General features: G+C 33.4%; 1 protein-coding gene across 6 annotated transcripts in view; it reads right to left on the bottom strand.

Moving 5' to 3' along the window:
- Mps1 (dual specificity protein kinase monopolar spindle 1) overlaps positions 1–15559 on the bottom strand; it is a 199875-nt gene that overhangs the window by 118384 nt on the left and 65932 nt on the right. For all 6 annotated transcript variants that reach the window (XR_016548404.1, XM_090393600.1, XM_090393598.1 and 3 more), the window contains exons 7-8: positions 13704–13781; positions 10180–10337 (exon numbers count right to left, since the gene is read on the bottom strand). Coding sequence is in view for 5 of the 6 variants with exons in the window: in XM_090393600.1 (XP_090249726.1) it covers positions 10180–10337; positions 13704–13781 (236 nt within the window). In the remaining variant the exon portion in view is untranslated. The remainder of the gene's footprint in view (positions 1–10179; positions 10338–13703; positions 13782–15559) is intronic.

Genomic DNA, 15559 nt, shown 5'->3' with positions numbered 1-15559 from the left:
TTAAATTTTGTATTTCTAGAACATGCATATTGTTATGCATTTTCTAGAAATACAAATAATAACCTATTCTATATTTAAGTTATAATACAACTATTAGAATGAAGGAAGTAGATCTGATGTGAAATCAGTTGTAAGAAATCAAAGAGTAATTGCTGTCTTTCCTATTATTCACCATATACAGATCATATTATGGAGCATGCCGGCTTGGTTAGTGTATCTGCTCTCCAGCCAAGAGGCTGAGGGTTCGTATCCCACCTAGGCATGGATGTTTGTGATCGTCTTTCACCCTTCATACATTCATTCATACAAGTGAATAAACACTCCCCCCAAGCTGGACTGGGTCACCAACTGGGGGCTAGTAGACCCAAACCTCCTGTTATGGGAGAGGCCTTCACCCTGTAGTGAATAGAAAAACCAGCTGCATATCATCATGGAGCATGGCATTAAACCTCATATCAAAATCTGAAATTAAACTCAGCTCTTTATTTTATGAAGATTATACTTCTAAACAAATCTGATAGTCTTCATGACTAACTACATTGAATAGCTTCTGTAAGCAGTTTGGTATGAAAATCAGCAATAAAAATTATGAAAACTATGAAAGTAAGCAGAAACATGGAGAACATCAACTGCATTCTCAATGGAGAACTTATAGATGTTAAATTCTGAATGAAAGAAAATTTAATCAATAAATTTTTCATTCAGATTTAATAAGCAACAATATTCACTGAGCTATTATTTGTATATCAGAAAATATGACTGATTTTAAACTACCAACAACATTTTTAATTTAAGTAATATTCTCTATACAATATGTTACAGTCATTCATTGTAAAGTTTCTAGAATTTAAAAGTATGTGAAATTTGTATAAATAATTGTGCCATGAAGAGAATAAGATAATTGGATTAAGAAGTGAAGGCCTGAAGCAAAACACATGCATCAGAGAGGAATTGTAAGCAGACGTTTCCCACAGAGTCTGCTAGGGGAACCATGCCAAGACACTTGACCCGATAGTGGCAAGCCAGAACTATTTACTTTGAAGGAGGCGAGTCATGTCTGTGTTCACAAGTCAATTCTTTTAGATGACATCAAATAGGAGCATCGTCAATAAGACAGAGGTACTGTCGAAACAAGTGTAGAGAAGGCCAAGTAATTCCCCTGGTAAAGTAAACTTCTGTTCTGTTATGTAATTGTGCTAAAAGGGATATCTTTGTTCGCACAAAGAACTTTAAGTTATTCACGTTGCGTTAACGAAAGGACTCTAGGGCTTATGCAAAGTGAGAAAGGGGAACCTCACATTGTAGATAAAAGGATTGTGTAAGAATATGTTTTTATCATAAAGTGCTCTCAGTCTCTTATTTCAATAACCTTTAGGAATGTTGATTACTGAGTGAATGTTTAGTCACTAATTGAAGCTCTAATCTAGATTCATGTTGAAAATTGATTAAGAGAGAGGTTACATCATTGAATTAAGCTTATTCTCAAGATAGTTGTGATTCTATGCTAGAATTTGATAGTACCTGTAAATTACTTGATTTGATAATTAAATGTCTTTCTTTTATGTTAATCTAACGACTTGCCTGAATTTATTCCTATTGCACAGCTCATAAAACTGAACCAAGGTGGGAGGTAAAACATAAAGTTGGCTATGACTGTAATAGAAATTTAGTTCTTTTATGAATTAAGTACTTAACGAAATTACCTAGGAGTTATATAATAGTGAACTATTCTGAGTGTGAATTCCCCGATTTTGAGTTATTCTCTGGTCTAGGATTTAGGGTAGAGCAGCATAATATAAATTTTCTCTAAATCTGAAAAGGGATTAGCACCAGGAACTAAACAAAGGAATTGGCGCTACCCAACGGCAATCCCTTTGCCTTCCTTATTTTGATCACTATTGTTAAATTAAATGGCGGCCTAGAATTGAAGCAAGCGAATATGAAAGCTAATTATAAATAAGTAGAAAAATATACAAAATTAAGATAAAGAAAATATTACAATGGTGCAGCTGACTAGTTAACATTCCACCTCTTAATTATTGTTTTTTTGTTAACTATATATGTTTCCTCAGCGTGTCTTCCCGCAATTTTCTGGGGAGGAGTCCGTTGACGTATTGACATTTTTTTCCCAAGTCGAGGAACTAAGAAAAATAGCAAATTGGACTGTTTTTCAGTTGCTCATTTTACTTAGGAGTAAACTAATAGGCAAAGTGAAGAACTTCCTGTATTCCTATCCAATTTTAAAAGAAACCTTGGATTACTCGAAATTCAAAGAAGTGTTAATCTCACAATTTTCCAGATTGAGAAGTGTAAGACCTAACCTATGAAAGCTGCAAAGGAGCGTTCAGAAGGATAGGGAAAGCGTGACGGAATACTATAAGCATCTGCTAATCCTAGCTAACTGAGTATTTCTAGTGAAGATAGACCTCACCTACATTGGGCAGTGTTCCACCAATTCAGGCAGGGATTGAAATCTGAATCGAGAGAGAGAGACAGCATATAAGAAAAGAATTACAAACTTGGAGGATTGCTGCAATGCAGCTAAGGAGAAAGAGCAGATGATTGGAGACATTTATCCCTCATCTACATTGAACCACATTAATCTAAATCGAGGAAACTGGTAACCCCGTAGGTAATACTAAATCAGAAGAGGAGAATAAAAGGGAACAACTAAGAATAAATGGAGCAATGAAGGAGAGAAATCCGTCAACTTTAATCAGGTGTCTGATTGCAAAAACAACTCCACTAGAGAAAAGGGATTAATTAATATGGAAGAGGTGCATTCTATAATCAAGAGAGAAGTAGAATGATTGCAGCAACCAGTGATGGACTGTCTTGATGCTATCTCTGTCAGAACCTCCGAGTCACCTATCCCTCAATCAGAGAGAATTGACAAAGGTTAATAATAAGCAATAAGATTTTATACAAAAATAAGATAAACAAAATATTACATAGAATATGTAAAACATTTCAACTATTTAGGAACAGTTTTTACAGAAGATGGCAATTAAATTTGGAAACTGAAAAGCTGACTATTTCTCTCTTATGAAATATAAGCCAAAACACTAGACTAGTAATATACAAGACAATGTTAAAACCAGTCTTAACATATGAATCTAAGAGCTGGGTTAGGAATTAAACAACTGCTCAAAGACCAGTAACCAAGACATATGCGTTCTAAGAAAATTAAGGGAGCAAATGAGTGGCATCAGTGGTAGAATCATAAAGAATCAAAATTTGATATTAGCAAAGAACATGACACTACTGGCTCAAGAATGTGCATATGCAGAACCAATCTGAGGTGATATGGTTACTTAAACAGAACAAGTGAGGAAAGGCTATAAAACAGATTTTTGATGCCAGGATATTAGGAAAAATATGATTTATGTAGATTAATGCAATCAGTATCATCATCATCATCAAATTCCTGCCATGTACCCTCAAGGGGACATGAAAAAAATTACATCATTACTAACTTCCTATCTACAATTTTCCTCCAAACCAGTCTGTTACTTGTCAAGACTCCAACATCAGATCTTATATTTCTATCGTCTAAGGCACTTTGTGCCATATCAATCCACCTATCTCTTGCCAACCTGGCAGAGAACACTTGCTTTGCTAATCTTTCTTTGCCCATTCTGTTTAAGTGACCATACCACCTGAGATTAGCTCTGCTAACGCATTCCTGGATGCTGACAATTTCAAGTTCTTTCCTAATATCCTCGTTTTTAATATGATATTGCCATTGATGCCATCTGTTCACGCCACTAATCTTTCTCAGGACTCTCATATCTGTGGTCTCTAGTCTTTGGTCAAGTGTTTTACTTCTGACCCAGCTCTCAGATCCATAAGTTAAAACTGGTTTGAACACTGTCTTGTATACAGCTAATTTAGTGTTCTGACTAATTTCTCTCTTATTCCATATGAATTTATTCAATTCACTTCCCACCATACCAGCTTTGCTGATTCTGTTGTCTATTTCTATATTTAATTTACCATCTTCAGTAAAAATCATGCCTAAGTAGCTGAAATGTTTTACTTGTTCCATAGGTTCTCCATTCACAACACAGTTGACATTTTTAATGATTCTGCCTATTTTCATTGTCTTTGTCTTTTTATTGCTGACCGTCATACCATATCTATTACAACAGCTATTCAATTTAGTCAGAGAATCTTGCAGACTTGTAGCGGATTTATTTAGAAGTATAACATCATCCGCATAAAGCAAAGAGATGACGGTAGCATCTTAGAAGACAAATGTTAAATATGACAAAATTGGAAACATGACAAATAACAGATTAATTTGGAAGAAAATTGTTGACAGTAAGTAATAATGTAATCATAGTAGTATCCTGCAAATCCAGTAATAATAGCAGGAATTTGATGATAATATTGAGGTATGGAGATTTATATAAGTGATGATTTTTTTTTTAAAGAAATTGAAGTAAATAACAAAGTAACCTTGCCAAAAAATTATATTCTTATTTAATATTTTACCCAAGTGTCAGCAAACAAAGTTTGCACATTAAGTGCTTCATAACAAGGCTACTTGTATATAGAGGCTGTAGCCATCAATTGTCTTAGTATCCCAAAATACAAAACACTTCCTTATGGATGACATATATTGTTATGCATTATTCAAAAGACCATTACCAAAGAAGATACCAAGGCTGAATTAATGCAGAAGTTATATGTTATCCATATACAAGTAAAAAAAAAGAGGAATAGGCATAGAACATTTTTTCACCCCTGGTTACAAAATACATTATTCTTGCCAAGAAATTATATTCTTGTTTAATCCATTATCCAACTGTAAACAATCATCAGAGATAGCTATAGGAAGTTTTTTTTCCTACAACTATTTCTGATCCCAAGTATTTTAATAATAATGCAATACATGTTTTTATTACTTGGAAAATACATGACTGATGTTAATTCAACCCTGGTATTTTTCTAGGTCTGGCTTTCACCAAGTACTGGCCCTTTTGAAGGTGTGCTTTGCATTATGGGATACTAAGGCAACTGATGTGAAGTCAACAACCTCTATATACAAGCAGTTTTGTCATGAATATACTCCACATGCAAACTTTGTTTACTTACACTTAAGGAAAGAATTAAACAAGGATATAATTTCTTGGCAAGTATCATTTATTAAGAACACAGTTATGTGTGGTCTTTCTTGGCAGAAGTGACATGGATAAAGCATGGATACATGGAAGGTATTCAGGTAAACCCAAATTGTACAAAACAGATAGTAATCAAGATATCTAGCAGTCTACTGTACAGATGTGTCCAGATATTTTGAATCTTACTGTATTTGAAATAGCAATAGTACAGTAAAAGACCAAGCTCTAGGTAGAATGATACAGTTTGATGTATTTTACAATTTTATTAAGATTTAGTCATGAATATATTGTAATTTAATACAAAATTATATATATTTTGTATTAAAATTAAATAATATATATATATAGTAGACACAGCTTATTATGATAACTTTGAGACAGTTGCTTTCGATAACAATAACTGCTGATAACATTAAGCAAAAGATATAAAATATTGCATAATTTATTTCAATTTATTGTTATGAACTACTTTTTAATAAGCAACAACATAAAATTTATTTTAAAAACTTATCTAGTGTTGTCTGTTTTGCTCATACTCATAATGCCTTTCGAAGTTTGTCACTATGTTGCACACTGCAACGAAGTATTCATGGAATTTCTTGCATCTGGGCACTGGTTGGAGGAGCTTCTAAAATTTGTTCTACTATACTTGTATTAGGTTCGCTTTCTTCTATTAATTTAAAGTTCTCATCAGAAGCAGCTTGACATATTTCCGACACTGTCATTGTAGGCCACCACTTCAACATTGTTATCATTACCCAACCAATTTTCAATTTCTTATTTTGACATACCATCTGGGGTTTTAGCAAATATTTCATTTGTAAGGTATTCAAATCCTTCGGAAGAAGGAGTTTCAGAGCTTGTCTTAAAAAATCCATCTTTTTGGAAGCAGTTTTCAATAGTCTTCTCCTGATTAACCCTTATTTCTTAAAATTCTGAGATGCAAAAGGCTAAACATTTTTAGGATTTTGATAAAAATAACCGGAACTTTGATTATAATCTCAAATACATTTTCAAAGACTCCCAGATTTTTCTGTCAGTCATACCATAGCAATGGTGTAATAGTTAACAGTGTAATATATATATATATATATATATACACACATACATACATACACATATATATACACACACACACATATATATACACACACACAGTAGAATCTGCTTATTGTGATCGCAGATAATATTATCAATTGGCTATTGTTATCAAAATCATTCGGTCCCAAAACACACCATTTAAAATGAATTAAAAGAAAGAAATAACTGGAACTTTGATTATAATCAAAGTTCCGGTTATTTTTATCAAAATCCTCAAATGTTTAGCCTTTTGCATCTCAGAATTTTAAGAAATAAGGGTTAATCAGGAGAAGACTATTGAAAACCGCTTCCAAAAAGATGGATTTTTTAAGACAAGCTCTGAAACTCCTTCTTCCGAAGGATTTGAATATCTTACAAATGAAATATTTGCTAAAACCCCAGATGGTATGTCAAAATAAGAAATTGGATGGAGACTGAAAGTGGATGGAGCTATGTAACTGTGGCCCTGAGGAAAAATAACAGCAGGATGGAGGTAGCAGAAATGAGAATGCATAGGTGGATGTGCGATGTGACCAGAAAGGATCATCTAAGAAATGACTATGTAAGGTGGAACAGTGAAAGTTACGAACTTAGGAGTGAAGATATAGGAGGCAAGGTTGAGATGGTTTGGTCATGTGACGAGGTGGGAGGACAAGTGTGTGAGAAGAAAGGTCACGCAGATGGATGTGCAAAGGTAGGAAGAAGTGCAGGCAGCCAAAGAAGAGATGGAGGTAGCTGGTGGAGGAGGACTTGATGAAGAACTTGGATGTGGTTACAGCCCAAGACAGGGGGATGTGGAGGAGACTCATTAAAAACAGCAACTCTATTTAAGTGGGATAAGTTGCAGGAGAAGATCCTGAACATCTAAATATATTAACCCAAATATCAAGTTGTCCGAATACATGCTAGCCTTCATTAGCCAAATATGTGAATGCATACACATGCACAATGTTCTGAAAAATGCAACACACAATTAGAAATTCATATTTCCGAATTTAGGGATACAAAACACACATGTTGAAATGATTATTTTACTTATTATTAATAATATAACACAATCGGGCATACTGGTGTGTCTGTTTCGTGTATTTTTGAAAGGCCATAAATTCTGGGAGCACAGAATGAGGCATAATGAGGTATTAGTTTTGTAGTCGTTTCTTCTGGCCATGTGTTAGCGGATTTAATTAATTCAGTTCTTTTCTTTTTGATGAATTTCATGGGGGTTGTAATTTACCATTTGGTAGGTGTGGTCCGATACCAAATGGTTCATTTTTTCTATGTAAGTTGTCCGATCTAAAACAACAGTCACATTCCCTTTGTCTGCTTTTGTGATTGTAATGTCCTGGTTGTTTTTGAAGGATTTGACGGCCAGTTTTTCTGTTTTGTTTAGGTTGCTGCTTAGTTTTTTGTTTGAATTTAGTATACTAGATGTTTCCATACATATTTCCATTGCTCAAACATAATCCAAATCTGAGAAAAAAAAAAAAAAAAAAAAAAAAAAAACGTTAGTGGATAGGGAGTTGAAATTTATGGGATACATTGCAAAAGTGGCTAAATCAGCTCATCAAATCACTTGGATGCTGAAGAATACTTTGACGAGCAGAGATAAGCAAGTTATTGTTCTTCTGTATTGAGCCTTGATAAGACCCCATCTCGACTACTGTGCCCAGATTTCGTCACCTACGTTTCTTCTTGATGGGGAGGAGGTTGAGAGGATCCAGAGGCAAGTGACCAAGATGATAGCAGGTCTATGGAATGAACCTTATGAAAACAGGTTGAAGATTTGTGGGTTGCAGAAATTGGCTGATTGGTAGAAAAGGGGAGATATGACTGAGACATTCAAATTGCTGAAGCGTTTTTATAGGATTAATTCAGAGAATATTTTTGAGAACAGGACTGGTGGTGGGAGGACTGGGGGACATCCATGGAAGCTGGGCAAGAGTGTGGTTAGTAAGGGTGTTAGAGCTGGTTTTTTTACTTTTAGAGTGGTGAATGAGTGGAATAAGCTGCCAAAGCCTGTTGTGGGTGCTATGACGGTGAATGAGTTCAAGGCAAAGTATGGTAGATACTGTGTGAATGTCAAATAGTTGTGATGGACTTTATGTTTAGGGCCTCCCTCAATCAGTCTAAGGACTCCTTGGAGTCGCCCGTAATAATAATAATATTTTGTCAGCTAGATTAGCAGGGAGGGATCTTAAACCTCTCTCGATATGATAAATGATATCAAGTTTGTTTACTGACCTCGGTACAATGGCGTAGTTTAGACCTTTCTCCAGCAGTGAGAGTTCACCTTGGGTGAGATTGTAGTCACACGTCTTCCCTCAGCCTGCCTCTCCTTCTCAGTCTACCACAAACCTACACACACACAGGCCAGTACATACACAAAAATTCTTATCACCACCCAACACAAAAACTAGGGGTCATAAGCACCCTTAAACACAGAGCTCAAACGATTTGTTCAAATGAACAAGCTCTAAACCAGGAATACAAGATCATCAACCGTACATTTGTGAAAAATGGATACAGTTAAAAAACTATTCATAAGATCCTCCACAGAGATACCACTAAAAACAAAAAAGATTTCAAATGCTATTGTCATACCTTATGTTAGAGGCATTTCCGAAAAAATAGACAGAACACTACACAAATGCAACATCAAAACCACCTTTAAACCTCCGACAAAATTAAGACACCTACTCAGTTCTTCCAAAGATCCTCTTCCACACCTAGCCCACCCAGGGGTTTACAAAATACAATGCACATGTAACCTACCATACATAGGGGAAACAGGGCGAACCCTTCCCAATTAGGAAGGGTTCGCCCTTCCCAATTAGGAAGGACGAACACCAACGACACATTAAATACCTCATTTTTGGAAAAACCAGCCTTTCTGATGACACACTCCAACATACCACAGAATTGATTGGAAAGGTACTAAGTCCCTACACCGCACCAGAATCTGGTTCGAGAGGAAATTTAAAGAAGGATGTGAAATACTCAATCCAAATCTGAACAAAAATGATTGTCTAACCATTTCAAGGATGTGGAGAACCCATTTGCAACCTTTATAGCAACTAGAACAAGCTAAAGAAAAATCTCAATACAAGAAGACTAGGCGAAGTTGTTGTTTTTTTTTCCTTAACATTCAATGCAACTTGAACTGTACAAGTACAGAAGAAAATTGCAGTATAACAATCTGAACTGTACAAATACAGAAGAATATTAGTACAGGAGGACTTTAGCAGAGTTTATTGTAGTTTTTTATTTATTGATTAATTATTTATTTTTAATTTTTTTTTTTTAAATCACTAGAGGTCAGGCTAAGAAAAATATTAATTAACAGCGTAGATTTAGTTTATCTTATACAGTGCAAGAGCATGTAGCTTGGTTTCCTATACACATGTATCCTTCTGATGATGACCTCAATACTGGGGTTGAAACGTCAAGTGTTATTTTACTAATAATAAGTAAAATAATCATTTCAACGTGTGTGTTTTGTGTCCCTAAATTCGGAAATATGAATGCTGATCGCTATGTAACCTTAAAAGAAAGAGACACAAGACACAATTAGAAATATTTTAAAATAACATCAGTCTCTTCTATAACTACACAATACTTGTCAACTTTGTTAGTCCTTATTGTTTTGTCTACTAGTCTCTATGTTTACATCTGAAGAAATCCTTTGCAATTATTATGAAAATGTCATGTTGTCAAGTAAAATAACTATTATTATCTTATTCTAGTCTGCCTTATAAACTCACAGTCACATACTCATTAACCAGTAAAGTTATCTATATATATGTATATATATAAACTGTGTAGTATGCTTCCCCAGCAAACATATAATCAAAATTTTCTTTCAATCATCATTTCATCACTCCTGAATTCTTGAACTGCCAGTCATAACAATGAAATTTTTAATAACTTGTAAGAACAAGAAATATGCTGCTTTAGTTTTAAGCAATTTACTTACTAATCATACATTCTGATAACTCGGCTGCTTCCTTGCAATTTATGAAGAAGAGCAATTTCATTTTTGTATCCATCTCTCATAGATGGTTCGGCATCTATAAGGTTAACACTCTTGACTGCTAAAAGACTTTTCTTTTTTTGCTCATAAACTTGGTATACCTTAATAAAGTAATATGAAATGAAACTGAATAACATAAAAGAAGATACTGATTATGATTTATATTAGTATTAACTCAATATAAAATTTACATGCAAAGTTTAAATCAAAGTTTGCAATCGTAAATCATGATCTGTTAACAGCATCGTGGTATGTGCTTTGAATGAAACTGAAAATGCATGGGGATGCATTTGTTCCAGGATGTATTAGAAGTCAATAATTGAGGGGGAATCCTTTATTTGGCTGGTATATTTATTACTAAAAGGCATAAATGTGTAGACTGTCATTAATGAGACAAACCATATGAGAATGAATGGCACATATAAGTGAAGGAAAAAATAGGTTCAAACAGAAATACTTCTGCAGGAGACAAATGAATTACTAATAATTTACAGTTGTTGTATTATGTGTGTATCCAATAAGAAACAGAATGAATTGCATGCCATCATATAATCTCTAGTTCTGTTATGATGGGAATAATTAAGCGAGAGAGAGAGAGAAGAGGGAAAGAAATTTGCAAAATATAAATAAGTAACCAATAAAAACAGTACTAGTATAAATTGGTAGATTAGTAAATGACTAAAAAGAGAAGCATTCCATCAAACTAATAATGTTCATCAAATGATTTTGCCAGCCTGGTTGGATTGAGTAGTTAGCATATCGGCTCTCCAGCCAAAAAGCTGTAGGTCTGAATCCTGCCAAGGACGTGGATGTTTGTGATTGTCCTACTAACATTACCAAATGTACTGCTGAAACTTGTGTCCTGGCACAGTATAACCTTTGATGTCATAGCATTACTAAAAAAAAAAAAAAAAAAAATCAGTCAGATGATGTGCATTGATGGAAGGTTAAGCAAGCAAATCATCCTATACAATTTGTTGTGCTTGTTATGTGTATTTATTTCTACTTTTTTTTTTATTTATATTGCTTTTTTTTTTTTTTTTTTTTGCCGAGAAGAATTTTCTTTTTTTCAGTAATGATTATTATATTGATGCTGGAGAAATGTTTCAGCACTTAGGTAGAGGAGCCAGAATAAGGGGGTCATCCCTGGAAGTTGAATAAAGGTGTGGTTAGTAGGGGTGCTAGGACTAGAGTTTTTGCTTGGAGAATTGCAAATGAGTGGAATGGGTTGCCAGAGTCAGTTGTGAGTGCTATGCCTGTTAATCGATTCAAAGAAAGATGAGAGATTGTGTGGATAATTTGGTATTATGATGGGTCTCTGGACTCCTACAGTGTCCTAACAATGTATTTAAAATTTTCTGTTGCAGAAAATTTGGTCTCACTTGTTCATAATACAATCATTGGATGCAGATATTAATTTATGTAAAACAAATTTCCAAAAGCAAAATATATAGAACTTGTAATCAGAATTACATTTGATATCTTCTATAACATTAAGACAGTTCAGAAATACTAACTTTACAAATAAAATTCTACTGAAAAGAATTAAAATTAGCATGCCATATTATATGTATATATAGATAGATTAGTGTAATTAGAGAGAACTATAAAGAAAATGATCTGGTATAATGGAAACACCCCTCTTCCCACTATATATGCTTGAGTATAGTGATGCCTGAGGTGGAAGAGACATATCAAACAAGTCATGCAAGTTCCCATCTGATACACAAGACCCAGCATGAACCTGTTAAACCTTGTGAAAAGAATCTTTAATATGTTTCGTTCTTGCTTAAACAAAGACTGAATGCATTTGCAGTAAAGCAAAACTGAGAGAACAGATAAAAATTTTCATTTTGTTCTTGTGTGATGTTAAAATTTCTGTCAGTTGTGCCAATTATGTTAATCTCTCTATAATGAGATTAATATAATTGGCACAGCTGATTGGTGCAATGACTTTAAACTTTATTAATTTTTCAGAATCCTCGAAATGACTGACTCGAGACCAAATAAATATATATATATTTGATGAAACTAAAAACTATATACATGGTTAATATAATTAAATTAATATCTATAAAAATTATTTAGATCTAAGGCCTTCTAAATTAAAACTATACTTTAGAGATCTCCTTTATCTTTATAGGATAAATTCATCCTCACAATGACTCGTTCTATTATTGGTTTGTTAATCAGTCTACCAGACTGAACATTTGTTTTTCACAACAAATTTCTGTAAACAATAAATGTTTATTAGTCAATTCCTTATCAGGGCGTGAGTAGGAGTGATTCTACGTGTGCTAGGAACAATTCAGCTAAATGTCTGCTGATATTTTGTCCCATACAGAGTCCAAAAATTTGGATATACATGTTGTTGTTAAAATTAAAGAAGTTTGCTGAGATTACAAGTTTGATTAGGTATCAATTTCTTATTGGGCATATCACAAGTGCTGATTATATGTGGTGACAAATCCAAAACTAATGAAATACTAACAAAGAGAAACAATTGTAAAAGATTTATAATTGTAAATTATGATTATTTTTACAATGTGATTGTGTGCAAGAACATTTGCTGCTGCTGTTTTCTATTTCTCTTGAGAAACTTCCACAAATACAAAATGATATTACTTAAGGATGCTTCAAGGTATATTACATACTGATTGGAATATATAATGAATATATAAAAATGGTACAGTTTAACAGGATTGGATCAACATAGTCTCAATATAAGCATCAACAGTAGCAAGCATAAACATTAGTGTGGTGCTCTTGGCAGGACTACTTGAAGTAAATGACATGAAGCAATGAACAAATACAGTTACAATAAATAAATATACAGGAACAAAAACATTTGGTTGTTATTTTAACAGCAGAGCTATTTTATTTCAGAATAATGCGCTAAATTAATGGAAATAAAATAACTGTTTCTAGAATAATTAATCTCATGGAAGACAAGACTGCTCATACCATCTTTTCATAATAATGCAAATTTCAGACAACGGCTGTAACAACCATAAGCCTTTCTAGAAATAAAATATTTCTATGCATAGCTGCATCCCATACATGTGTGTGAGTGACCAAAACTAATCACTGAAGACCACCACGGTTATGTCAGTTGCAAAAGGATTAATCATTATCAGGTTACTTCATATATTTGGCAACTAACAGACAAACTGAAAGGAGTTCCAAAATATTATAAATAATAATAAAGGCCATATGCAAGATTCTGTTTATTTAATAATCTTAAGACCTAGGAAACTAGAAGAAACTTGGTTTCATCTATATCACATAAACAGGTCAACAGAAAACACTGAAATAATTTGCGACTTGGTAAATTACACTATTCTACAATGATTTCTGTATTTATTACTGATATTATGGTATGATGGACATATTGGTTCTGCTACAGAACTCTACACTTCTAAAATCCATTCATTTTTAATTATAACCAATAAAATCATTACACTTACTTTACTTGATCCACCTTTTCCTAAAACATCAATGATAATGTATGACTTGCCATTCACTTTTAACTCGTCAGATCCGGCCTAAATACAAAAGATAAGCTTGTAAAAAACATCTTTATTCAACTACTACTACTACTTATTATTATTATTAGAAAAGAAACTTATAAACAAAAAATAAATTCAAATTTATGACAGTAAACAAAGACAAAATTTAATGTTGCTAAAAAACATATGTAAGCTATAGAGATTTTTCTGAAACTAGGTTTTATGTTGCCAATGCATAGGATAACATCAATGTAGTATGAAATGCCAAAGGGGGATGGTAAAGAATGTTGAAAGGAAGAGTGCTTTTTTTTTGACAATGTATTTATCCAATTTTTCATCTTCTTTGAGTTCATGTAAAAGTTTTTCAATCTTTATGATACTGAAAGCAGGAGATTCTGTAATTATTTTATAAAGTGTTGGCATCATCGACAACATCTTGCATTTTATTCTGGTAATCAATTGTGTTAATTATAACAGTAATATCACCTTAATCTGCTTTACTGATAATAATATTAGAGTTATTTATTTTTTATTATGACTAGAAAATGGCAAGAAGATTTTGTTTCGGAATAATTTTACTAAAAATATACGATATATGTCTTTTAAATTACTCTTTCAGTAGAAATTAAAAATTTTATATTAGTTATTTAACATAACCTCTGGTTAGGGATAAGGGTTAGTTCCATTATCTGATAAGCTTTTCTATTTTCATACATAAGCTAATTTTAGATGATATTTACACTCAGCTATTGACACATTAGTTACTGCTTGAAAGTGGTTGAAACACATCCTAGATAATGTCTAAAATGTAGTTGATAGCAAAAATGTTTCAAGGTTATTTATGTTTTCTCAGGTGTCTGGATTTCTTTAATGTGTATAATTATTATTATCAGAGCCCTCCATAGAATCAGGAGAGCATACATTACCCACACCAACTGTTGCACCTCATAAATCATTCTAACTAGATGTGCTCATTTCAACAGGCAAAATGTTTCAGTTACTCACTGCTTTGCGAGAAAAAAATATAGCTCTCACCTACTTTCTTAACTGCACACAAATTCAACTTCAAAATTTTAGCAATCGATATCCCATAACATCCTTTCAGAAATTTACAGGCATATATTATCATCCCTCTTTCTCTGTTATAACAATGACAAAAAAAATCCACATACTTCCAATCCGTTCTCATAATCAATGTTCCATAACCCTGATATCTTTTTAACTTTTTTTGCAGGCTCTCCACAGCTTCTTTATCTGTTTGGAAGCCAGAAGACCAAATCTGTGCACAGTAGTTCACAGTTATAATTGTATCAAAGATCATAAAGAGGCAAAATAACTTCCTAATCCATACACGTGAATATATTAATTTATTTTATCATTTTATTCATTAATATATATATACAGGGTGTTCGGGATAAATTTGACATATTTATAATTAATTATATTTTTCCGTAAGTTACATGTATTAACACACACTTCTCTTCATTTAAAAGTTTGGACCCTTCTTCATTCATATACAAGATGTCAGAAAGGATGGATAGCTGGAACCCACCTGAATCATGGAAGAGAATAACTTGTATCATGATGATTCGTGCCCGCCATCAAAATAAGGATATTACGACTGCTGCCCAATGCTCCCTGAATACAGTAAAAACAATCAGGCATGAACTAGAGACTTGCAATGGTGACTACGAGGATGTAGCAAGAAGAAAGATCCCTAGCAGACGATCTGATTGCGTTCGTACAGCAGAATTCCTCGCAAATCTGCAGGAACAGGTGTTGAAGAACCCTGGCATTGGAATTCGGGCTTTGTT

The sequence above is a fragment of the Typopeltis vanoorti genome, chromosome 6 (genome assembly GCF_054136105.1).
Source record: "Typopeltis vanoorti isolate ZY-2024b chromosome 6, IOZ_Tvanoo_1.0, whole genome shotgun sequence".
NCBI classification, from domain to species: domain Eukaryota; kingdom Metazoa; phylum Arthropoda; class Arachnida; order Uropygi; family Thelyphonidae; genus Typopeltis; species Typopeltis vanoorti.
This window is presented reverse-complemented; position numbering and strand designations above follow the sequence as displayed.